The 24,835-nt window shown below is 44.2% G+C and overlaps 3 protein-coding genes across 4 annotated transcripts in view; all 3 read right to left on the reverse strand.

The window, feature by feature from the left end:
- Nucleotides 1-6,032, reverse strand: part of LOC310798380 (ras-related protein Rap-1A-like) — a 29,465-nt gene extending 23,433 nt beyond the window's left edge. Inside the window, exon 1 of one of the 2 annotated variants that reach the window (XM_083660931.1) lies at nucleotides 5,961-6,032. The gene's annotated coding sequence lies outside the window, so the exon portion shown is untranslated. Of the gene's footprint in view, nucleotides 1-2,545; nucleotides 2,691-5,960 lie in introns of those variants that run through there. The other variant, XM_083660932.1, reaches the window with a different exon arrangement.
- An 816-nt stretch (nucleotides 6,033-6,848) lies between these two features.
- On the reverse strand, nucleotides 6,849-13,847 carry timm17a (translocase of inner mitochondrial membrane 17 homolog A (yeast)). Its single transcript, XM_083660774.1, has 6 exons — nucleotides 13,806-13,847; nucleotides 12,119-12,218; nucleotides 11,009-11,072; nucleotides 9,999-10,127; nucleotides 9,511-9,621; nucleotides 6,849-7,730 (listed from the first exon to the last, which is right to left on the reverse strand). Exons 1-6 carry the CDS (start codon nucleotides 13,829-13,831, stop codon nucleotides 7,654-7,656), a joined length of 507 nt encoding a protein of 168 aa, XP_083516900.1. The 5' UTR covers nucleotides 13,832-13,847; the 3' UTR covers nucleotides 6,849-7,653.
- Nucleotides 13,848-19,237: 5,390 nt separating this feature from the next.
- Nucleotides 19,238-24,546, reverse strand: lmod1b (leiomodin 1b (smooth muscle); the record flags this gene model as incomplete). Its single annotated transcript, XM_083660680.1, has 3 exons — nucleotides 24,173-24,546; nucleotides 20,214-21,974; nucleotides 19,238-19,264 (listed from the first exon to the last, which is right to left on the reverse strand). Exons 1-3 carry the CDS (start codon nucleotides 24,440-24,442, stop codon nucleotides 19,238-19,240), a joined length of 2,058 nt encoding a protein of 685 aa, XP_083516806.1. The 5' UTR covers nucleotides 24,443-24,546.
- Nucleotides 24,547-24,835: the final 289 nt, after the last annotated feature.

Here is a 24,835-nt window from a genome sequence, read left to right on the forward strand (position 1 = left end):
GACCAGAGGAGGCGCTATAGTGCAGCAACCAGGACACATAGTACCCTTAATCTGGCTTCCCACCGGCAGACACGGCCAGGGAACAGGGAATCTACCGCCACACTACCCGGATCCCCGGAAATGTCTTAGATTTTGTTTAGAAATTCAGTCGGTCTTATAGTTTTCCTCAGTATGATTCGCTTTGGCATTCTTTTGTAATCTAGGGATATCTTTTCAGCATTTTCCTGTAGTAAAATGAAAGATGAACAGAAAAATAAACTGGAATAAAATGCAAAACTGAATCAAAATACTCAAGTAAGGTGATACGATTGTGTGTTACTTTGCAGCTATCTGGCAAGTCCTTCTGTCCCTATGCCGAACTGTGGCAGTCAATCACACCAGATACTGTGGCAGTCAATCACAACCGGATATTTCAATTAATTAATCAATTAATGATCTCTATAGTGTAACTGGAGGGAGAATTAGAGCAGCAGCTAAAATGACTACCCCCCTGGTAGTTTCCCACATCCCTGAATCGTGTATATGTACGATTTACTGAACATGGGAGTCACAAGATGAGAGAATACATTTTCTCTTTTGGGTCACGATGGGTTGAAAAGTGCAGATTTGCAGAATCAGGAAGTGGGCGCATGTTAAAAGCAGGACCCGAGGAAGAAGACATTATAGTCTTCTTACTTGATAATCATCGGCCCTTTCTCAAATGATCAGAGCGAGTCATCAGACAGTCTGGGATGCAGATGATCCTCTCCTCCTACACAGTTCTTTTTATGGCACACAGGGCGGTGGACTAAGGACCTCCAACTCCACTCACGAGGGCTGACCATGTGGGATATGAAGGCTGGCCTGTGAATAATTCATATTCACTAATCCACAACACACAAAGAGAAGTTCTCTGTGCACCATTTGGGAGTAGCTACTCAAGGAGGGGAGGAGGGGGGGCACATGCATTGGGACTGCACTTGAAGTGCCATGCAAACATGTGCAATCAAGCACAGATTCAAGTGCATGCGCATTGCACAACACTGCACAGTGTCATACACATGAGTCAGACCTGGGCTGGGCCCTAGCTGTCAGATACCCATGTTTACCCATGTTGTTAGTATGAACACTGGCTTCATCCCTGGCTGGTCCCTGTAGAGACAGATGACATCAGGAACCCCCCTCTGATGAGACAGGGACTGTAGATGATCCGAATGCTTTAGCAGGTCATTATGAAGGACTTTCCCCTCCTACAAAATAGTGCAGTCAAATCCATCCTATCCTTCACAGTCCGCATCAGGTAAACAGAACTGAGGTAGGCTAAAGGTTTCTCCTTCGGTTCCCTGGTTTCCTAAATATACGGGTCAGGAGCCAAAATGGCTCATGGGCCTCCTTCAGGTGGGGACGACACATGACCAAATTGCCAATATGATGACAACAATATGACTGTGAAAGACAGAAATCTTCAGTTGGAACTTGGAACCCCCTACTTGCAAGTTCTCAAGAATAGGAAAGTAGAATTTGTTGCGTCGCAAACGCCGCCCTCGATGACCCAAAAGATGGGACAGATTCTTCATAATTCTGCCTGACGTTCACGGTACGATTCCAATACACGTTAAGGGATTTACATTTCCATACAACCAGGATACGCTGTAATAAATAAAAGTTTAGTGACAAAGTCTGACTGACTGTGCAGAAATATGTTCATTTCTGAGCCACACATTGTTCTAGCAATGGCGTTGACTTGCTAGAATGTAAACAGCTATTTAAAAATGTCATGACAAGATATCCAAATTCAGGTATCGGATCGGAAGTGACAAAATTTGGATCGGTGCGTCCCTACTGGTCACCTCACTAGGGAGATGTTCCAGGCATGTCCAGCTGGGAGGAGACCACGGGGCAGACCGAGGGCTTGGTGGAGGGATTATATCTCCACACACTGGCCTGGGAAGTGGGAACTCCTTGGGATCCCCCAGTCAGAGAGCTGGCTAATGTAGCCAGGGAAAGGAAAGTTCGGGGTCCCCTGCCGGAACTGTTACCTCCACGACCCGACCCCGGATCCAGGTTCAAGATGGATGGATGGATGGACAACACGCATTGTCAAAAAAAATAGAATTTATATTGTCCCATCTCTATCAATTGGGCATCATCTGTCTCCTTTCTTATAAGTTATAGCCATGCACTTGACACTCATAAGAAGGCTATAACCTTTTCTACAACAGGCAAACAAAAGCTCCATCTCAAACACCTAGTCTGCACACAAACTTTAATAGCAGGAAAAACTACACGCAACGCTGTAGTCTCTCAACTGCTAGCCTAGCCTACACACATATCCACACTCACAAACACACACTCAAGGCCATGTAAGGACATCTGGCTTAAAAACCAAACCTCTCCCTCTTTCCACTGCCCCTCGACTCCACACACTGTCATTCCCAACAAAACAAACACAACACAGCAGTGGCGTTCCTCCGCTCTCGTAGTAACCCCGGCAAATAAGGAGAGAGGGAAAGCCGCACGCCGCAGAAAACGTGTTCCTCCGTGACATCACCGCATCATCACTCACCGTCTAATGGCCGAAGGTATGTCACCATGTAAGGCTGGAAGAGCGAAGAGGAGGTACCGCTGCCGCTAGCCAGGCTACGCGCGGAACGCACGTCTGGATAGGCTATGTGTCAAACTAGACAAAACTGAAAGTAGAGAGCAGAGGGAGCAGAAGGCTTCGCCGGCGAACTACGACGTCAACAGTCGCCCCCCTCCACCCCCCGCTCGTTATATCATCTATCTGGAATTCAGGATTCCACTATTGCCAAGTTTCTTCCTGGTCTTAGCAGGGCTAATCCAACGACAATGAAGCTGTCATGGCTACTGACTCAGCAGGCACGCTGCTGTGATTGACGTCTGCCCTCTGTCTCTCCCACCCAGTGCGGATGGTGAACAACATCACACACATCCGTTCATCATTGCTGACTGACACCAACCGCTGTGCCATCTTCTTATGTGCTCGCGCTGCGTGACTCAGAAAATAAAACCACTTGGAGGTTTTGGGGTGAGGCTCCTCGCTCCTACTCATCACCTCCGAGGAAACCGCTGATCACGTCTTCCCCTATCACACTGATACACACCACAGCTTAGCGAGAAGACACTCTACTTATCAGTGGGAAATCACCTACCTTACCATTATCATAATGTCAGCGAGAGAATATGGGCTCATAGTTATGGGCCGATTCTGCATTCAGGAAATCAAGAGTTCCGAGTAATGAGGAGGATGTTTCCACTAGAAGAACCAGCACTCAGAAGGAAACACAGACGTGTGAAGTGAAGTACAATGATGACATTAGGCTATCTCACATGAGAGAACACAACAACAACAACAACTGCCCACAATCAAGATTAATCTGCACAATAAGAATTCCATCCAAAAATGAATTAAGAAACCAACCCACTCATCAGGATCACTCCCCTAAGGTAGCTTCTTAGTTCTCAATCTGATCCATTTGTCTAGGTCCACTATCTAGACTTGAAAGTGTGTTTGTCGCAACAAAACGACACAATAAAACTCGCTCTGGTCTGGCCCCATTTATGAGAAAGATCTGACTGTTAACTTGACAACTGCCACTCAGTCAAATGCATGTACCGTGTCGGGGCCTGTGACCTGTAACCACATCCTCTTTTCAGAGAGCAAATATGCCTCATGCTGGTATAGGATGGAAAAAGGAGTACCTACTAAAATAGCCTCTTCCAGTCTCTGTTCCTGTTCAAGACCCCAGACAGCAGGCCTGCTTGTTTTATAGCTTCTATCTCATCAGCAAACCTGGGCTGAGAGATTCAGGGCACAGGATGAGGCAGATGCATCGTTTCACTCATCGCAGGGTGGGGGGGAGAAGCACTTTTAGCGGAGGGAGCGTCCATGCAGAAATGTCTAGCTAACTTGGCGACGATAACAATAAATACAGGTGCCATGATTGAGAGAGAGAGTTCAGGGATAGAGAACACACTGGTTTCCTGTTCCAAGTACACTCCCTAGTACAGTGATACTCAACTTTGGCCCGGGGGCCAGATGCGGCCCGCGATAGGGTGCCGTCGACTCGACTGACCTCCGAAACCATTTTCTAATTCACAATGAAAACTAACGTGAAATAAAGGAGAGGCTCAAGATGAAGATCCAAAGATACTGGAGCACACGGATCAAGTGTATACCGTTTTTTTTATTGACTAACATTTCGACGCAGGGTGCGTCTTCATCAGAGTCATAAAGAACACTGACATTTTGTCTTTTTAAATAGCCTCTTCTTCTTCTTCTTCTTCTTTAAGGCTATTTAAAAATACAAAATGTCAGTATTCTTTATGACTCTGATGAAGATGCGTCGAAACGTTAGTCAATAAAAAAAACGGTATACATTTGATCCGTGTGCTCCAGTATCTTTGGATCTTCATCTGAAGCCTCTCCTCTAAGATTGCCCTCTCCTGAGAGCACCGGACCAGCCTGCTGGGCTGTTTGGGTGGAAGCCTGCCTAACTTCATCCTGTAACGTAAAATAAAGTTTGACTGAGCTCCAGTTACAGTATATTGTGAAACATGGCAGCCTGCTCACGCTCACCGTCCAGGCACTTATCAACTTCACATAACTTGAACTATCCTGTGTGCACAAAGTCAACCTCATTTTCGTTTTGGAGAGCTCCTTTATTGATTAGTTTGGGAGGAGGGGGACGACACACATTAGATTGGTCCTTCCACGTATGAACAGTGAGTCAGGAAAGACTGCTTTCACCTTGCTCCTCCTGACAGATGGAACAAGCTTCAGGACTCATTCAAACTGGACCAACTGGACTGGCCTCCATAGAGACGTTTAGGATGCTTTTTACGTAGCCCTCTTATTTGTCTGCATCTGTGATTTATATAATTTTGTAATTATTTTATATGCGCTGTAGTCAAGGCATTCTTGAAAAAGAGAGCTTTCTCTCAATGGCCCTCCCTGTATAAATAAAGGTTAAAACACACAAAGGCCCTTCTTGGCCTCCTGTCATTTTGCAAAAGTGGCCCCGGGGCAAAGCAAGTTTGAATCAGAATCAGAATACGAAAGACTTTGAGTGTCCCTGCCCTACGTAGTACAAGAAGAATCTGCAACAGGCTGCTGTGCAGCTTGAACCTCCGACCAGATTAAGTCATTTGTGTGTTTTTTGAATGATCTCGCTGTATCTAGCTAATATGCTTACAGCAATGGCATGCGCTTATCACACCAGGTCATACTTAATTCCCTGCAATCTGCGGCTGTGACTAGTTAGCTACCTCCTCCTCCCAGTATCATTCCATGTAACGTTAGCCTTATGTTTGGTATTTTAACCTAGCTTCCATAACATTCCTCAAATTCTATTCATTTCAGGAGCCCGCACATAGCTAGATCAAGCCGTAAAACACCACAATCATGAACGTTTATCCCGGAAACTGTGACAAGCATCTGTCCACAGAATATCTTTGAACAAGTCCCGTTAACAAGCTTGTTAGCAAAATACCGCTAACTAGCTACCTTTAACTGGCTGAGAATGGGCCGCCGACACTTCAGAAGCTAGCTTGTTAGCTAAGCTAGCCGACATTCCTTCTCTCAGTACACAATCAAAACAAGCTAGGGCGTCAGAGACACATTGCAAATAAGCGCTCTATGAGGTTCAAACGTTTATCGAACTTAAATTCAAATACAGAACTAATATCAAGTCATTACTATGCATTTTTTGCTCGGCAAAGCTACCGATTGCTAACGTTACCTGCCCTTCCGCCTGGCCTTGACTAAAATGGGAGTGCACACAGTCCGTTTCTACTTGCGCGGAGTCCGAATTCCTCTCATTTCTATACCGAATATAACACACGTCACGCAGCTACTTGTACTTGCTTAGTGCCCCCTACACGTTAATGCTGTACACTCTGTCGCAAAGTACTTATTTAACTGCCTTGATCGTATAGTAAAGTTTGCCGTTTCCACTCACCGTTTCTCGTTCGCTGTCGCTCGCCGCTCCGCAAGTGTCAATTTCCCTCTGGCCTCTGTGCGCAGTAGACGTCATCCCGACTATTTCTCATTTTTCTTAAAAGGGCATGACAGATCGTGCTGTTGTCCCCAATCCATTTGCATGGTAACGGTTTGCATGGTAATGATCGGTGTGTAAATACACACAGCCTGTTTCTATTTTGTGTTCTATTTATTACCAATTTATTGCAAATTAGCTGCACATTTATTTATCACTCTTCAGAGATGACGAGTACGTTTCTAGTGCAATCTATCTGTTGAATGAACAGATAATAGCTAATAAAATAATAATACATGTGATAATAATATACAATGTTTTTTTTTTATTGTGAATTGTTATCCCCAATGATTTTAACATGATCTTAAGAGTACAGGCTCTATCCCTGGAGCTCTAACAGATAAGATGAGATGGCAAAATGCATCATGTTCAGCACTACAGCCCTCAGGTCCTTTCCATCCAGCCATTCATCCAGTGTCCACCTGTAATTAGGCAGAGTGCCTTCAGAGGCCTGATCAAAAAAGAAAAAGAAAAAAAAGAACAGGTGTGTGTGACATACACACACGTTACAAGAATGTGCTAATGAGAGGAAAGTGTTCCCTTGTGTGTCCATTGTAAACACATCCTAAAACAGCCAATTACACAATGTTGTGTAGAATGTAGATGGGGCAATGTTAGAATGTGTGTGGACTACCCTCTAGTGGGGCGGGTGAGCAATCCTTCTCAGGCCGCACACATCATGATGGCCCGTGGTGGCAGAAGGGCAGCACACTCAGAAAGTTACAAATCTCAATCTCACTTTCACCCAAGAATTTATTTTGTTGCCGTCTGTATTCAAAAGGCTACAACAGAAAGGTTTTACAATTTTTATTTATTTATTTAGTATTCTTCAATCTGTCATACAGATTAAATATGCATCAACCCCTTGCTTGAGTTTGTCCATAACTTTGTACTGCCAATGCCATCCTTTGCCTTTCCAGTCCTTTTTTGGTGTCAGACATTAAAGAACTATCACATTATGACAAAACGATCTGGTACAACTCTTTACAACTAAAAAATAAATAAATCACTGTAAAAAATCTAATATCCCAGGGTTAGTATTGATAGATGTTTGCCTTCATAATGATAGCGGCCAGACAGATGTAAATGACCAGCCCAAGCAGATGACATCTTTATGGCAAATAAACAATACATACATTTGCATGCATGCAGAAATCTTTTACTGTATATACACCCATGATTGTACAATTCACTAAGGTCCATCTGTGGCATGTCCTTCAACACTATCTGGAGCCTGTCCGTCCTGAACTCCTACTTGCAGGCTACATGCTGTACATGTATGAACAGAATGGAAAAACACATCCCACCCTACAATCCAACATATAACATTTCTGTGTACCCAAATACCTAACCAATGTCAGGTGAAACAGATGCAAATAACAAGGCTGAGGATGGCAAAAGGCAAATATGTACATGGCTCCTGAAAGAAGGAAAACAGAGATGACTTTTGTCCTTCACTTCTCTGACACAGTCCATTACGTTAAGTGCAGTTGCAATTGCTTGGTGTGTGTGCTATTTTTCCATCTCCATTTCTTCTTTGTAACTTCAGCAAGGAATTCAAAAGGCCTAGTGGATAAGAATGGGGGGGGGGACCCCCTTACTGATATTGTCTGTAGTCTCCAAATGGGGAACTGGGCATCGGAGCAGGGGCAGGTTCCTCAGCAAATTGGGGTCCTGGTGAGAGAAAACAAACCATGAGATAACTGCCAGCAAGCTTTTTGGATCGTGACCTCACATGAAGCAATGCCAACTTGCGACCTCCGTCATGGGACAGTGGTGAACAGTTCACCTAAAATGATTTTAGCTTTTCAGGTCGTTTCATTTGATTATCAGAGGAGGACCAGAGACTGAAAAATTACACAATAAATTTGTATAGTAGAAATATGCCCCCCCCCCCCCCCCTCAGAAGCAAACGACCCTGTCTGACACTGTGTGTCACACTCCACGCTGTGCTTTGCTCAAGCTTTCGGGTGAGGACCACCATATCTATACAGTCAAAGGGCTCCACTCGCTTTGCCACTGGTAATGGATGTGGTTGCCAAAATGAGCAGAGGTATTTCAATCATCAGAAGGTGTAGTTCTCTTCTAACTGATCTGATACTGAAACAAGTGATACAATCATTAGTTCTCTCCCACCTTAATTACTGTCCAGCTGTCTGGTCTAATGCCTCAAAACAAGAGCTCAATAAGATCCAGCTCACTCAGAACAGAGCGGCACGGCTGGCCCTGAACTGCTCAATGAGAAACAGTGTGGAAGGGATGCATACCAAGCTGTCGTGGTTGAAGGTGGAAGACAGACTGGATTGCAGCCTGATCTTGTTTCTTAGGAATATCTATATCTCAAGAGAACCTATCTGTTTGTATTCACAACTAACATGCACTTATGATCGACACAATTATAATACTAGACATGCCTGTAGGGAAAATTTCACACTGCCATTACCAAAAACAAATGCAGCGAAGAAAACTGTTATATACTGTAGAGCCATGTCACATTGGAACAAACTGCCAGTACATCTAACACAGATTACCAGTAAGATAAGTTTTAAAAAGAAATTGAAAACAGCATTAAGACAAAAATAAATAAGTTTACATTAAAATATAGATAGGCCTACTGTAATGTACACTAAGGATATGACTGTTTGAGAATTTAATTCCTTTTATTGTATTTTTGTGATTTGATAGTGATACTATGTTAGTGCATTGAATGTATTTTTATATGCAATGTTATGTATGTACTGTATGTATGTATTGTTTTGTTGTGTGTGGACCCCAGGAAGACTAGTTGTTGCTGCGGTGATGACTAATGGGGATCCGTAATAAAGATAAAGATAAAGATTAAACAGGTCCCAAGAAGAAGAAATACACTTCCAAATTTCAGTCCACTTACTTGGTGCATGACCTTCCCGTTTCTAACCACTAGGCTGATCAGCAAACACCATGCATTTCACAAGCTACTGTATGTCGGGCCGACTTTAGCGTAGAACCCGGTGGGAAAAATGAGGTTAGCGACACGACATCTAGCAGGAAGCAACAGAAACTGTGAATGCTGATGTTTCTACCTGTGGTGATGCCGTTTCCATCGCGTGGTCAGATACTTTCTCACTAATGGGGAATGGGGATTGCATTTACACCTGACCGACTGGCTGAGATCCAATCATAACACGAGCCAGACGTCCGGAGGTGGTCTGCCGGTGGTCTGGCAGATCCAATCACAATCTGATCGCGATGCGTGCATTTAATACTTTTGTTATGAAAAATGTGTTTTTCTTTATCCACATGAGATATCCAGATACAGACTTCATTTTAAAACCAAATAGGATCTGATTTATAACTTCTTAACGCTATGTATTGTCTTACCTTTCCACAAAAAAATCCATCTGTTCTGTAATATGAAGGAATTTGATGACACAAACGCCCCCATTTGCTTGATGATGTCAGAAGTATCACTCACCAGTTGGGAACTGTGAAGACGCAAACCTAGTAAGCATGATTCCAGCACCCTCTATCAATGCCAGCAGAATGCCCCCCATGGCTGCAGAGCCCACCATGGCTACTGGTCCATCTAAGGAAAACAAGAAATATGTCAATCTTCACACAAACAAGCAGTTTGAACAGGGAAGCTTTACACATTGCTTTAAAAAGGTCCCATGTTTCAGCTTTCATCTTTTTTATATATATATATATATATATATATATATTCCATGATGTTTTGAAAGTGTAATTTTATTAGCAGGTCTTTGCACTTGGATGCTGCTTTTATATTAATTTGATAGGAGCCCTTTAAGGCATCTATGTCTTCCAGGATGAATATATTATGCAACAGATGCAATGAATTAAAATGCCTTTAATGTGCAACCCACCCATTCATATCATGAATAACTGATTCTCTACATCAATCTAAGCCATGATTTGTGTGACTGTTTTTGTTATCCGACTCACTTCTTGCAGCAAGGATAGCTCCAGTCATGGCCCCACTTGTAATGGAGTTCCAGGGATCCTCCTTCCCTCGCACTTTTACCAAACCACAGTCAATCATGGAGAAGAGGCCTCCCCATACTGCAAAGCTGCCTGCAACCACACAAAAAATCCACACAACCTGAATAAGAAACAGTAAGCAAGCGCAGCATTTGCGTGTATATCCCTCATTTGTGTGCGTATCCCTTTAAGACCGCAAACCGCGGTCTTAAAGGGATACACACACAAATGCTGCATCAGGTATCAATAGAGAGCTCCAGGGATGACGTATTTTTGTAGGCTGAATGCGGAAGTCCCGAACTTCCTGGTTCTTCACTGTTTCTGTCTATGGGATTTTTGAATGGGTTTTTGGCGCGATGCTTCAAATAATGTCTGTGGGCAACGCAAGTTTAATCAAACGCGAACCAAGGTTCAGCGGGATAATCTTCACACATGAGGACCACTTTCATGAGTTTTGAAGCGTAACTGTGAGCCCTAGAGGTAAAAAGCTCGTGCTAAGCTAATCCAGAACTACACACAGTGTCGCATAGGCGTCCACGCATTGATTGCGAGAGAAAGAATTTCCGCGTTCACTCGTGATGACGTATAATATCCGCGTCGACATTGTAGTCTCATTTAGCCGTTTGCTAGCTAGCCACCCTTTTAACGGCACATAAAAGCTTCAAAACTCATAAAAGTCGTCTTCATGTGTGAAGATGATGTTAATAAACACTAGTTCGCGTTTGATTAAGCCAGCGTTGCCCAGAGAGATTATTAGAAGCATCGCGCCAAAAACCCATTCAAAACTCCCATAGGCGAAAACTGTGAAGAACCAGGGCTGTTAGCATCGATGATTTCCGGACTCGTTCCTGGAGCTCTCTATGGGTTAAGCCAATCCTTGTCATAGTCTTTCCTGAACTCATCAGTGGCTTTTGTTATTATTCCTTCCACGGGAGTCGGACAACATTTAAATTGAGCTTAGCAGTTGTTCTTACCTCCCAACTGTGGAGCTCTGGTCTTGATGGCCGTCATGCTGCCTTTCATTCTGTGGTTCATTCCCTACAAGAGAGAGCAACACAGATCAATGGAAATTCCTCGCCAACTCAGAATAAAACCAGTGGCCAGTGATGTCATTTGTATGCACAAGTGACATCACTGGTCCACAACTTAACTCAACATCAACTCTCAATAGAGCTCAACAGGCACGTGACTTTTCGTGATGTAATTAGCCCTGGAAGTAAGTTCCATTTTCTCCATAGACATTTCGATAAATCCAAATATCACGAGTTTTAAGGCTCGAATCAAGCCAAAAATTATTTTGCAGGTGTAAGTAAGATTTTCATTCTCGAACAGCACAAAATGACTAATATATCTATGGAGGATTGATAGGGTTGTTGATCAAGACTAATGAATGACTCAACAACTACTTTGCCAGGTGCGAAGAGTTATGGCTTTTAAAACTCTCTTTACAGCTTTTTTGAAACACACACCCCCCCCCACCCCATCAACACATTTTAAACCGCTCAACAAGAGAGGATGGTGCTAGTGTGCGGGTAAACATTTCAGTCTCATTGGTTTGAGTGCAGGATGATCAGCTGATGTGTTAGGCCACATTTAGACGACAATGGTCTCTGCATGAAACTGTTGTTGCATTCTGGCCTTTGATTCCGCGTTCATACACAGTTTGTGATAACGATTCGCGTGCAGACTAGAGCTGCAAATGTCATCACCAACTCTGAGCAACGTAAAGTAAGCCAGGATAAAACGGAAACTTCTGGCTAGAACCTTGAAAATAATGGCAATTATTTGAATAGCCTTATTGATGCACGTTGCAATTTTGTGTGTGTGTGTGTGTGATCCAAATTACAGAGAACACAGACAATTAAAAGTAAATTTTAATTAGTAGTTATAATTTATCACTGGGTCATAACAGTCGGCTAACTACTAGTTAGCCGACTGTTATGACCCAGTGATAAATTATTGCTTTTATTTTGAAGGTAAAAACACCTAGCTTCCTGTATTCTGTCTATTTCTAGAGGGATTGATTAAAGTGGTCTGTGAATGAGGCAGTAAGTGTTTATCTACTACTACATGACAGAACTTACCGACGGTGAATTTCTGAATCCTTTGACTGCCTGGAATATTCCCCCTCCAATGGCCCCCATGGTGAAGGCACCGCCACAGTCATCCACAATCCTCCAGGGGCTAAATGAATAGTACAATCATTATTTCAGGTTCCCTATTACCATAGTCAAGTCAAGTTTATTATCAGTTAGGGAAATTAATCTGTTCTCTCACTTACTTGGTTCACAAACATACATTTGTAAGGTTACTCTGAGGTCGCGCAAGCAAGGGAGGCAGGAAGGGACGCGGAACTGGGGGTAACCCGCCATTCAAAACAATGAGCGCGGATGTGAATTTTGTAAATAAACAAGACACGTACGTGGTCTGAGCTTTGGTTTTTAGCCTGAATATTACAAAAGACCCCACTGATTCATAACAGGTCTAAAGTCATGTTATAGCAGTCGGGCACACTTAGTGATAAGCGAGACAACAGTAAAACGGACAGGTTTTTGTATTTGTATTTTTGAGTTTGGCGACAGTGGGCATAATGCATAAGAGAGCGAGCCCCATACATACCCCAGCGTTGCGTAGCACCAACAACACCGGAAGTAAGTCTAGCTTTTGACCGAATAGCAATAAAAAATCAACAAGAACCAAATTAGAATACATTTTACAGGACTGAGGCACTTATCTCATTACGCTATAGTTACAAGGATAATCTATCTTAAAGTTGCATTCATGTGTTACACAGACAGACAGTCAGACAGTCAGTCAGTCAGTCAGTCAGTCAGACAGACAGACAGACAGACACAGACACAGACACACACACACACACACACACACACACACACACACACACACACACACACACACACACACACACATATACACACTCAATGATCTCAGGTTCAGTCTTGATTTGCCCCATATGGTGATATAATAGAAGAATAAAAGCAAACGTGTACATTTGCATTTTAAATGTTATTAAGCTCGTTTGGATGTATTAAGCCATCTTTTACAACAGAACTAACGCTACAAGCGAGATATGAACACCCCAGAGAAACCTCCTAGGCTGGTCACACTTGTTCTGACAGGTATGTCAAGTCACCTGACAGGTCATGCTTACAAACGTCAAATCAACTCGAAACACAGCACAAAAAAACAAATCCCCTAACTCGACCAAACACTGTCTAATCGGCCTTTATGTAACATTACGTTACCCGGCAGTTGTGCAATCTTCCAGCAATCACCAGATAGCCCCTGGGTAAGCTAACTTAGCTAACCTAGCATGCTTAAGCAACAGCCTGATCTCACTCATTTCAACTCGGCAGCTATTAAAAAAGAGATGCACTTGCTATTCAGTTCAAGTCACTTACTTAACAATAGCTGTACACAATCAATGACTGGAATAATTTAAATCCCACCATGAGCCAAGTGGGTATATCATAGCAACAATCTAAAAAGCCCACAAGGTCACAACAACGTGATAGCTTTTAGCAACGAAGGGCTAGAGTAGACATTGACACCACTGCAATGCTATACAGAGTTAGCATTTCTGCTAATGTTAGCTAGCTAGCCGGGGGTTGGTTTGACGTGGTTCGCGGAAGCTACACGCTGTAACTGTTAATGTATGAATAGGCTAAGCTTCACCTGCCAGTTAAATTAAGACATGTACTGAGGGACATCAACATACACCGCTCACAGTGATAGTATTCTGTTCAAACTCACCATGGTTCCCTTGCATATTCCTCCATTTTGTTCTTTTGCTGTTCCCACTGACGTCACGCTTATGAACGACCACGACCTACAGTGAACGACTACGTCATTTCTTAAGGGGGCATGTCACACCAAAGTCATGACTGATGAAGATGTGAATCGAACCGTTACTCTGCACCGAATAAAGGCATTTCATTGTTCGAGCTGCTCCAGATTCCCTCCTTTATTCAGCACAGATATTTCTTATTGTCTATAATAGGTAGATTCAATAGGCTACTGAGATCAACAGTGTGTGTAGGGCAGCCTGGCAGGGCTATCTAAATTGATTTAAATAATCTTGAAGCAAAACATATGACAGGCCTATATGTACTGGTACCAGTAAAAAATATAATGAAGCATCTCTGGTGTATCAACCATTTGTTTCACAACTGTAATAGCCTATCATCAGCATCAGCATAAATAGGAACTGGGGCTCTGTGTCTCTGTTTCTCTGTCTGTCCCACTGTGATGTCATAAATTACTCACACACTGATGACATCACAGTGACTGATGTCATCAGTGATGTTGTCAGGCATTGTGACGTCACTGATGAAAGGCTATAGTTCAGTGATGATATCACTGATGTCATCAGTGATCACATACGTAGGCATTGTGACATCATCAGTGATGTCATAAATTTGCGCACGCGCACACACGCCTATAATTCAGTGATGATGTCACTGATGACATCACTGATTATGTATCAGTGATGTCATAAATCCCACTGATGACATCATCAGCGATGTCATAAATCCCACTGATGACGTCATCATTTAGTTAGTAACTAACAGTGATGTCATAAATTCACTCACACACACACACACTAAGTCACGAGAGAGACTGAGGGAGAGGGAGAGAGAGGAGAGAGGGAGAGGAGGAGATGGAGGGAGAGAGAAGAGAGGGAAGAGAGACTGAGGGAGAGAGAGAGGGAGACATTGTGTGTGCGCCATAGGGCAGGCAAGGCCACACAGCAGCAGAGCTGTGGGCAAGGCCACGCAGATGTTTTGCAAACCTAAAGTATTTTACACTGTAATTTCTCCAACACAACTCGTATCTTCTTTCTAAAGGTAGCAGCCGTCACATTAGTTTAAGTTAAATTGGCTAAGTGGTGTCTCTGTTGTAATGTGTGCAATGTGCAATGTGTGTCATGATTGTGATGTTATCAGTGATGATGTCATCAGTGATGTCAAAATTCAAGATTCAAGATTCAAGATTTTTATTGTCACTCCATTGTCCAAGTACACACGTGTGAAATTATTATGCTGTGGGCTCCGTTACAGTCTATTTCCCCATGGGGATAAATAAATAAAGGATAACTTAACTTAACTTAAATGTGCAGTAGGTAAATAGTGCAACAACAAATAGATAAGTAAAGTAAAGTAAAGTCCCACACCTGAGTGTGCGAAATCTGTTCTCTGCATTTGACCCATCCCCTGGGGGAGCGGTGAGCGGCAGCAGTGAGCGGCAGCAGTGCCGCGCTCGGGAAACATACGGTGATCTAACCCCCCAATTCCAACCCTTTGATGCTGAGTGCCAAGCAGGGAGGCAAATGGGTCCCATTTTTATAGTCTTTGGTATGACTCGGCCGGGGATCGAACTCACAACCTCCCAGTCTCAGGGCGGACACTCAAACCACAAGGCCACTGAGCTGGTAATAAGGCAATAATAGTTAAATAGGGCAACAATGTAAACAGTGTATGTGAAGGGCAATTAAGGCAACAGTTAAATGGGAGAGGTAATACAGTAGAAGTGATAAAGTATTAAATAGTGTCCACGAGTGTCCAAGAGTGTGCAAATGACAGTTACAGTGTGTGTGTGTGTGTGTGTGTGTGTGTGTGTGTGTGTGTGTGTGTGTGTGTGTGTGTGTGTGTGTGCATGTGTGTGTGTGCATGTGTGTGTGCGTGCGTGTTATCTGTTGAGGAGTCTCGTGGCCTGCGGGAAAAAACGATTCCGCAGACGGTTTGTGAGTGCCTTCTGGACCCTGTATCTTCTCCCTGAGCGAGGCAGGGAGAACAGGCTGTCGTGCGGGTGGGTCACGTCCTTGATGATCTTCCGAGACTTCCTGAGGCACCGCTGAGTGTACAGATCCTGCAGTTTTGGCAGCTCACACATCCTGTCACGTGTCTCAGCGCCTTGCGGTCGGTCCATGGTGGTACAGTTCCTGTACCAGGTAGTGAAGCAGCCGGTCAGCAGGCTCATCAGTGATGTCACTTGCACAATTGTGATGTCATCAGTGATGTCACTTGAGCAATTATGATTCCTGGTTGAGGCTAAGTGGTGGGAGTATAAGAAGGGGGATCAAATGTTGTGATACATGACGACATCGGACGTTTTTGATGAATGTTATATGTTTGTGTATCTGACCCTATCCAACTGAAATGAAAACAATCTCTACAGAGAGGAAGGATATGGTCCCTTTAAAACCAGAGATAGGTTTGTAGTTGGGTTTCTGCAGCAGGTATGCATATCAATCAATCAATCAATCAATCAATAACCTTTATTTAACCAGGTAAAGTCTCATTGAGATTAAAATCATATACATATACAGTACCTGCTGCAAAAAACCAGACTACAGACCATGCTATGTTTAAGAAATGTGCATATTTCATTGTCCACAAAATTACTCCCAGCATATAATTGATCTCGCAAGTTGTCCTCGGGTCCCCTTTTGTTGGCACGGAGCACCCAGTAATCTCAACATTTTCAAATTCCTTCCCCCTTTTTCTCCATCTGAGATCAGTGCTGTTAGTCAGGCGGGGAGCTACAGCCAAGAGACAGACCGCTGGCCCATGGCCCATTATTAGGAACGGGAAAGGAATGAATCGCAGAGCAAGTCCTCATTGAGAAATGACCAAATATAGGCATTTCATGGATGCAGAGACTGTGGCGGGACGACTACTGAGATAAACTGGCCTGTTGTCCTCTGTCTCCCTCTGTGAATCCATACGACTGCTCCCATCATGGTTCCCTACAGCCTGTGCTAGAATAGAGACATAATGCCCTTTATTGGAGGACATACTGTATACATACTCAAATAAAATGTCAGTCCATTTAGCATCGTGAAGTCAGGCCAGTCAGTACTCTACACACATCACAACTGTAGATTACAAAATAAGTCCTTGGGTCTCTCTGGGCTCCTTATTTATATATACCGACCTTTTATTAGTATCAACATTACATCTTGTGCCTTGGAACAGATGGGCAGCATTGTCCTTCAGAATCGTACGCCCATGAGATGCAGCCTCAGGATCTTTTCAGATTGCGTAGACCCCTGAATTACCAAGGTCAGGGACATAAGTCAATATGAGAAATGTTTCATGGGGTTAGTGGATATAAATGATAAGGCACTATTTTGTACAGCTAGGAAAATATGTTTTCATCTAATTAGCACCATTCAGAAGTAGTGCTGCAGGAGAACAACACCTTTAAAAGACACTATTGTTTGTGCTACACTAGCTTTCACATAATGGTTGGCTATGGATACTGTATCACACGGCTCTGCATAATACTGGTGGTCTATTATGCCTTCCTATACAACCTTGATCTGAAGTGGAATGTGCATAATGAGGCCATTTACACCTGGCGCTAACATGCGTTTTCTGTGATCAGATTGCAATCAGATTGTGTTTTATCACTTGAAATGCCAGGTGTAAACACCCCCAAAACGCATTGAAGAAGGATTGCAATCTGATCGGCCAAACCGCCTCCGGAGGTGGTCAGGGATGCATTGTGTACACATTGAACACAAGTGTAAATGCAATGTGTCCTCTCAATCTGGATACAGCAACTTTATGCGGGTTGAGAGGACAACCATTTCTGCAATCAGATTGCAGAAAATGCATGTTAACGCCAGGTGTAAATGGAATCAGGCTGAAGTGATAAAATACAATCTGATTGCAATCTGATCACAGAAAACGCATGTTAGCGCCAGGTGTAAATGGCCTCAATGTGTATTATGAACTGCCTCATGCAGTTCACGAAGGGCATGAAAAACATCACATTAATAATGAGAGCTGACCTTGAATTAATACAGGAATACACCTTGCTTTATCATACGGGGTAAACAATTGCAAAAGGTTTATAGATTTTACTGTCAGACAGATTCTCTGTCATCTTAAATACACATTGCTCTCACTTGTCGAGTGATTTTAATCACGTTTATAACATTACACGTCATGTGACTTGTCACTGCATACATAACCAGAATCTTTGATTGAAGACATACAGGCTCTCTGCACGCTATGTTCAGCATGTGTAATCAAATATGACAGGGAACTTCTTCAACACACCGATCAGCCACTCCAATTTCCTTTATCACATTCCAATAGTTTAGAAATGACATTCACTGAAAGGTATGGCATACGTCAACAAGGCTGTTGTCTAAGGGTTGATACTGTATATGCCAGTAATGGTTTTCAAAATCCCTAAGGTTAAGACATGTCAATATTATATTACGTAAAAAGTAAGATATTCAAACACCCGGCCTAGAATAATACAGAATATCAGATCAGATACTAAAGGACAGTCTTTCCTACTTCCTGATTAAAAAATCAAAAAGTCATCCCGCAGTCTTTCGTCATAGACCAGGATTCCACTGGGCTGCTTTCCAACGTGTTCAACTTTGCCTGAGATGTGTTGAGATTTGGCAATGAGACAAACACATATCACAAAGCACCATAATTCACTGCTCTGTTGTTGTTGTTGTTGTTGTTTTGTCTTCTTACTCAGTGTGAATGTCTTAAGCCAGACCCCCATTTTTTGTTAATTCCCTGATATTTATGCCATTTCAGAATTCCCTGGTTTGTGCAGAATACCAAGTGACACAAGCATAAAGTAGATTCCCTCTCCACAAATAAATAAATGGTCAAATTAATGTCCACTATATATCAAGGATAGACTTTTGTATAGAAGAATTTATAGAGTTATTTCAATCTCTTACTACTAAGCTCACCACACACAGTCCCCACCACGCTCACATTCAACCGACGCATACACAAGCCAACATATGATCGGCTTCATATAATCTAGTGCAAATAACAGGCAAAGCGTCAATATGAACAGAAGACAAACGGCCACAAACCATTATGGCACTCTCTGCAGTTGGCTGAAAGGAAAAGCGCTGCGTCACTCATTCTCCATAGTGTCCTTTTGGTCCAGTGTTTGAGGGGAGAACTCATTAGAGTGAAAGCTGCTCATCCAACAGACGGGCATCTCATGTTTCGTCTTCTCCTCGTCATCTCCATCTGTCCCACAGCCACAGCACACTTCTATGACATACGGTAGTATTAGACCTTATTAGATCATATGGGCATTACAGTATGTAGAGTTGATCTCTGTGAAGCCCTGTGGTGAGATGTCTGCTCTCCCTTTCTCTTCTGTTTCACTTTACATTCCAAATGGGAGGATCACTGCAACCACTTTGGCACGGGCACCTGTGGGAGACACAGTGCAAATGTAAGTATGTGTGAAGATCTGTACAACCAGCGGTGCCTCAGGAGGTCCATGAAGATCATCAAAGACACAAACCACCCCCACAACAGTCTGTTCTCCCTGCTACCCTCAGGGAGGAGATACAGGGTCCCAAGAGCACGCACAAATCGCTTGAGGGACAGTTTCTTCTCGCAGGCCACGAGACTCCTTAACATATACAAATAGTGTAGTAGCCGTACGTGGATACACCAGCTCATCCATACACCTACTATAGCCTCAACCTGCTTCTCATGCTGAGTCTCAAACAAGGACCCCCGCAAAATCCACTGCGGGCTTCCTTTAACATGGCCCCCTACTTTTTCATACATGTAGCCAACACAAAAAAACAGTACTTTGCCTTGAAGGATAAGTTCACCCAAAAATGAAAATTCTGTCATTATCTACTCCCCCCCATGCCGGGTGAAGTTTTTTTTAGTCCATGAAACATTTGGGGAGTTTCACATCAAAACACTGTTGCAGAATTCTCCTTAACAATTGAAGTGTATGGTGACCAACTTTCAAACGTAAAAAAAAAAAAAAAACATACTTACTGCTCACCTGGCATAATGCAAGTCTCCACAAGCCCTGAGACCTGAGATGCCAAGTTGATTTGAAAATACGTCATTTAAACACCCTGTTTTTAGCAGAGATCTTCCCTAACTGCACCTCACATATTTGGCCTACATGGCTACAGTGACAAAAGGAAACCCCCTGTATTGAAAACTACGAAACATTCAAGAACACGAATAATTGACAGACAACAACCGTGGCTTTAAGGCAAGTACTGGTTTATGTGATTGCATGTATGACAAAGTAAGGCTATTTTAAAGGGAGGGGGTCCTTGTCTGAAACTCAGCATGAGAAGCAGGCTAAAAGTCTCATGTTGAGGTTACCATACACCTGTCCACATACCTTCTTGAGTTGTTGCTTATCGCTTCCCCTGATAGAGTCAAGCAGTTGGTCCCTTGAGCCCTTATTACCGCCTGCACCTTTTCCATCCCGCTTCCTCTGCGAAACCGGCGTCAGGGAGTTCCTCAGGGAGTCTACATCCAGCATGGGAGGAGGAGGAGGTGGTGGTCCGCCGCCGGGAGGAGGTGGAGGCGGTGGTGGGGGGGGACCTCCAGCTCCCCTTTTGGGCGTGAGCTTGGGCGACGGCATGGGTGAGGGTATGGGAGAGGGTTTGGGGGACGCCCGGGGCGAGCCTCTCAGCGAGCCTCCTCCGCCCGCCTTGGGCACCTCCAGCGTCCCCTTCTTCTCCCCGTTGGCCTGGGCCTGTTTCTGCTCCTGCAGGCGCTTCTGCCTCTGCCGGTCCATGTTGCGACTCAGTATGTTGGTCATGGTCATCCGGGGCCCGGCCAGCTCGAAGTGGTAGCCCAGTTTCAGCAGGGTGGTGTTCTCTTTCAGGATCTTGGTCATCTCCATCTCTGTCTTCCCGCCGCAGATGTGGCGCTGGTTGTGGAAGCGCAGCTCGGTGAGGGTGGCGTTGTGCTGCAGTGCCTGGATGAGCGAGATGATGCCCTTGGCAGTGAGATGGTTGGAGTCAAGGTTGACGCTGGTGATGGTCTTGTTGCTGCGGAGGGTTCCCGCGATGGCGTAAGCCACGTGGTCGTCGGCACGGCAGTTGGCCAGGGCAAATGTCTTAACGTGGGCGTTGTTGTGCAAGGCCTCCGCAAACTGGATGAGCGTTTTAGTCTTGATGACCTCGGAGTTGTTCACATTGAGCTCCAGGAGGGAGGGGTCGTTGCTCCGAACCTGCTCCATCAGCTCGTCAAACATACTAGAGTCTTCGTCCTCCTCCTCTTCCTCCTTCGCCTTGCTGTTGGAGTTCTTGTCGGCCACGCAGTTGCCGAGTTTTTCGGTTTCCTCGGCCTTGCTGGGCTTGGACCCTTTTCCTCTACTATCTTCTTTCTCCTTTTTCTCATCTACTTTCTTCTCTGCGCCAGTCTTCCTGTCCTTCTCATTATGCTTCACCTCCTCTGCTCTCTCTTTTCTTTTTTCCACCTTGTCATCTTTCACCTGCACATCGCTATCACCTCTCTCAGACTTCTGCCGCTCAAGTTTGACGTCGGGCTTGTCTTTAGCCTCTGTGTTTTTCTCCTCCCCTTTAGGCTTCTTCTCTTCTAACTTACCCTCTTGGCTTTCGTGTGCCTTGCTCTGCTTCTCCACCATCTTAGAGACCAGTCCTCGTGTCCTCATATCCTGCTTTGTTTCTTTTTCCTTGCCTGCCTCCTTCTCACTTTTCTCTCGTAGCTTTGAGATAAGGTCCTTCGTTTTGCTGTCAACACTCTTCCTGCTATCTTCTTTCCTCTCCTTTTCTCTATCCCCCTTTCTCTCCTGCATCTTGGCGATCATGTCTTTCGTCTTGCTACCTGTGCTCTCTCTAGTTTCTCTCCTGTCCTTCAGCTTATTGTCCTCATGTTTGTCTTTTTCTTTGATCTCGTCTTTCACCTCATTGTCCCTGCTCTCCTGCTTCCTGTATCTGCTCGAAAGCCTGCTTCGTTCCTCTCTGGAGCATTCAGGTCCTTTGTTGTTTCTGTCCTCCGTCTTAATGTCCCGTTCACTCGAGACACTGGCCTGTCTCCGTAAGCATCCTTTCTGGTCATCATTGCCCTCTTGACTCAGGCCCATCTTCCTCAGGTACTCCGACTTCCGGCTCTCTTTCTTTGGCTCCCCCTGCAGGAGGAGGAATATGATATTGGAGTTTTGTCAGACAATAAATAAACAAACAGCGAATCTATCCACCAACATCAAAAACAAATCATTCCACAGTTATGTAAAATGTTTGGACAGTATTAGTCTGGTATGTTGCCTTCCCTGCAGTAGGGGAGACCGGGTATGGTTGTAACATGGGGAGAGTAGTAACACCACCAATTCAACCAATCAGGGATAAGATAGGAGTAATCTGATCATTTCAGTGTTAAGCCACTTCCTGCCCAGTCTTACATGACGATGTTTCATGGCATTAACGCTGAGGAAGCCCGTCAGGCAGAAAAACACGTCTGTTTTTCTGCTGCTGCTGCTGCGCTGGATTAAACTCATTGAAACTTTATTGTGAGTGCTGCAATTTCATCTGATACTTCAAGTTTCATGGCTGTGGAAGCAAAAATGCAGATTTTATAGCCAAAAAACATGTTGAGGGAAGAAAGTAATTTTTTGAAGCAAGTTTATATTTTGATTAAGGCTGATATAGTTGAAGTTAAAATGAAATAACTTGTGTTAGATTAATAAGTGTTCACACTTTTACATGTCATCCATTGGATGCTTTGGATTGTCACCTATATCCATAAAATCAATCAATCAACCAACCAACCAACCAATCAATCAACCAATCAACCAATCAACCCATCCCTCTAGTCTGTGATATTATAATAGATGCTATATTAGATATTATAATAGATGTTAAAGTGATTTTGTAGCAGACAAATGTGGGCACTTATTGTCCAAATTTGAGAGATCTAACACCAAAACTCTCAAAGTAGGGACTTGACAAAATGTGTTACGCATAGGCTACCCGATCTCCCCTATAAGGATGTCTTTTTGTAAAAAATGTAAAGGCCTCTTGAAATTGCAATGATTTCAGTTGATTTATTAGATATCTCCCGTCAATGAGGACATGTTCTCCCAGAGCTATATAAACATATGACACAGCCAATGATATAATATAACACCTAACCATGCAAATGCTTCCGCGTGTGTATTCTTGCACTATGAAATGGCTCCCAATCCATTTGCTCACTTAAACACACACTCTACCTACAGTACCTGACATTATACAGCATGTGTTTTAGTGTTTACAGCGAGCAAGAGGACACCAGAGCCATTTTACAGTACGGGGATACATTTGAGAGAGCGAGAGAGAGAGAGAGAGAGAGAGAGAGAGAGAGAGAGACAGAGAGAGAGAGAGAGAGAGAGAGAGAGAGAGAGAGAGAGAGAGAGAGAGAGCTAGCTAGCTAGCTAAGTGTTTGATTTGTGAGCTCTCCATCTGTGTTGCTGTGTGAGGCTGCAGCCCTGGCAGATGAAGCCTTAAAAGGCAGTGAGCGTAGGAGCAATCAACCAAGGAATTCCATCAGGCCCGGGATTAAGATGCTCCACATGGGCCACAGGCAGCTCCATCGAATGAAGTGGCTCTCCTCTAAACACAGACAGTCACCCTACCAGGGAGGGCTCTCCTCAGAGGCCACGGACAAAACAACACGTTTGTGTAGCACAAGGACAAGAGGAACTGTGTTTAGTTTCTCAGAGGCTGTTTCTCCACTTGTGAGAAGAAGACGATTATAAGAATGTGAAATGGCTGTAAGTAAGCCTCGGGGGGGATAGTGTTTTTCCTGGCACAGACACCGACTCTGGGGACCACCACTATTTATGAGCCGATGGACTCCGTGTGCAGCATGTGGTCCAGTTGGCATTTTGCTACAAGCAAATTGAAAAATATCACATGGGATGCTATCATTAGAATATCTTGGGACAGTGGTGGGATGGTATGTAGATGCTATGTAGATGCTATCATGTAGTGCTGTGTCCATCAATCATAACGGCATGCATAGAAACTCCTCTAAATTGATTCATCTGGCAGGTCATTTTCACACACGCACGCACGCACGCACGCACGCACACACACACACACACACACACACACACACACACACACACACGCACACACACACACACACACACACACACACACACACAGACACACCCACACAAATGAAAACTACTAGTGAAAGTTTCCCACATAGAAACAGACAGGCAGAGTTAGGCAGGGTTAATATGAGACGCACGGTTGACAAAAACGCTCCTGGGTGTTTTCCTATGAGTCAAACTGAATCAAAGTGGAAAAGGGGTCAAATCATTCACTGACGATGTAACCATACCTCAAACGACTGTTCCCTCTGCCCGAGCCTCCTCTGAGGGTCACCACCCTGCTCGATGACCTTCGCCTCGTTCGGGTCGAGGTCCGGCACCTTCATCATGTCCTTCTCCAGCTCCTCCATCTCCTCGGGGGAGAGGGTGGACAGCAGGTTGTCCAGGTCCGGGTCCTCGCTCACCTGGCGGCCCGTACGGGTCAAGCCTCTCACCTTTCTCCTGGACATTTGCTTGGACGGTTGCTTGGCCGGTTTCTCCGTTGGCTTATCCTCCTCCATGGTTGCCTAAAATCTGGGCTAAAGGCTACACCCCGTGGAGAGAAAACAGAGAAGTTGGATGTCTTGAGGGTTGGTGGTGGTTGTGGTGATGGTGTTAGTATATCCCTTTAAAAAAATTGATGATGGTCTTGTTACTTCTCTCCTATAGCGAGCAGTTGGATATTCCGATATGCCAAAGATGTCCTTCTGTCCTGTCCTGCTCACCGAAAAGGCATCAATCGTAGGTGGACCCGTTTCACAGGAGGCTGCCTCGCCGGGGTACCAGTGACGGACTGCCAGAGTCTCGCATCATCAAAGCGGACTGTGAGGCTGTGGGACATTCTTTGAAATCCTGTGAAAGTGCATGTCCATATTTAGTTCAGGGTACACACTCCTTTAAAGGCAATAGGGATT

The sequence above is a fragment of the Poromitra crassiceps genome, assembly GCF_964638095.1.
Source record: "Poromitra crassiceps genome assembly, chromosome: 25".
In the NCBI taxonomy this organism is placed as follows: domain Eukaryota; kingdom Metazoa; phylum Chordata; class Actinopteri; order Beryciformes; family Melamphaidae; genus Poromitra; species Poromitra crassiceps.

Bases quoted from the DNA above. Each gene is read 5' to 3' on its own strand.
- timm17a (XM_083660774.1), bottom strand. From the start codon at position 13,831: ATGGAGGAATATGCAAGGGAACCATG. The intron at 11,073-12,118 runs GTAAGTTCTGTC...TCTCTCTTGTAG, and splicing joins GATTCAGAAATTCACCGTCG to GGAATGAACCACAGAATGAA. The intron at 10,128-11,008 runs GTAAGAACAACT...GTGTGGTTGCAG, and splicing joins CAGAGCTCCACAGTTGGGAG to GCAGCTTTGCAGTATGGGGA.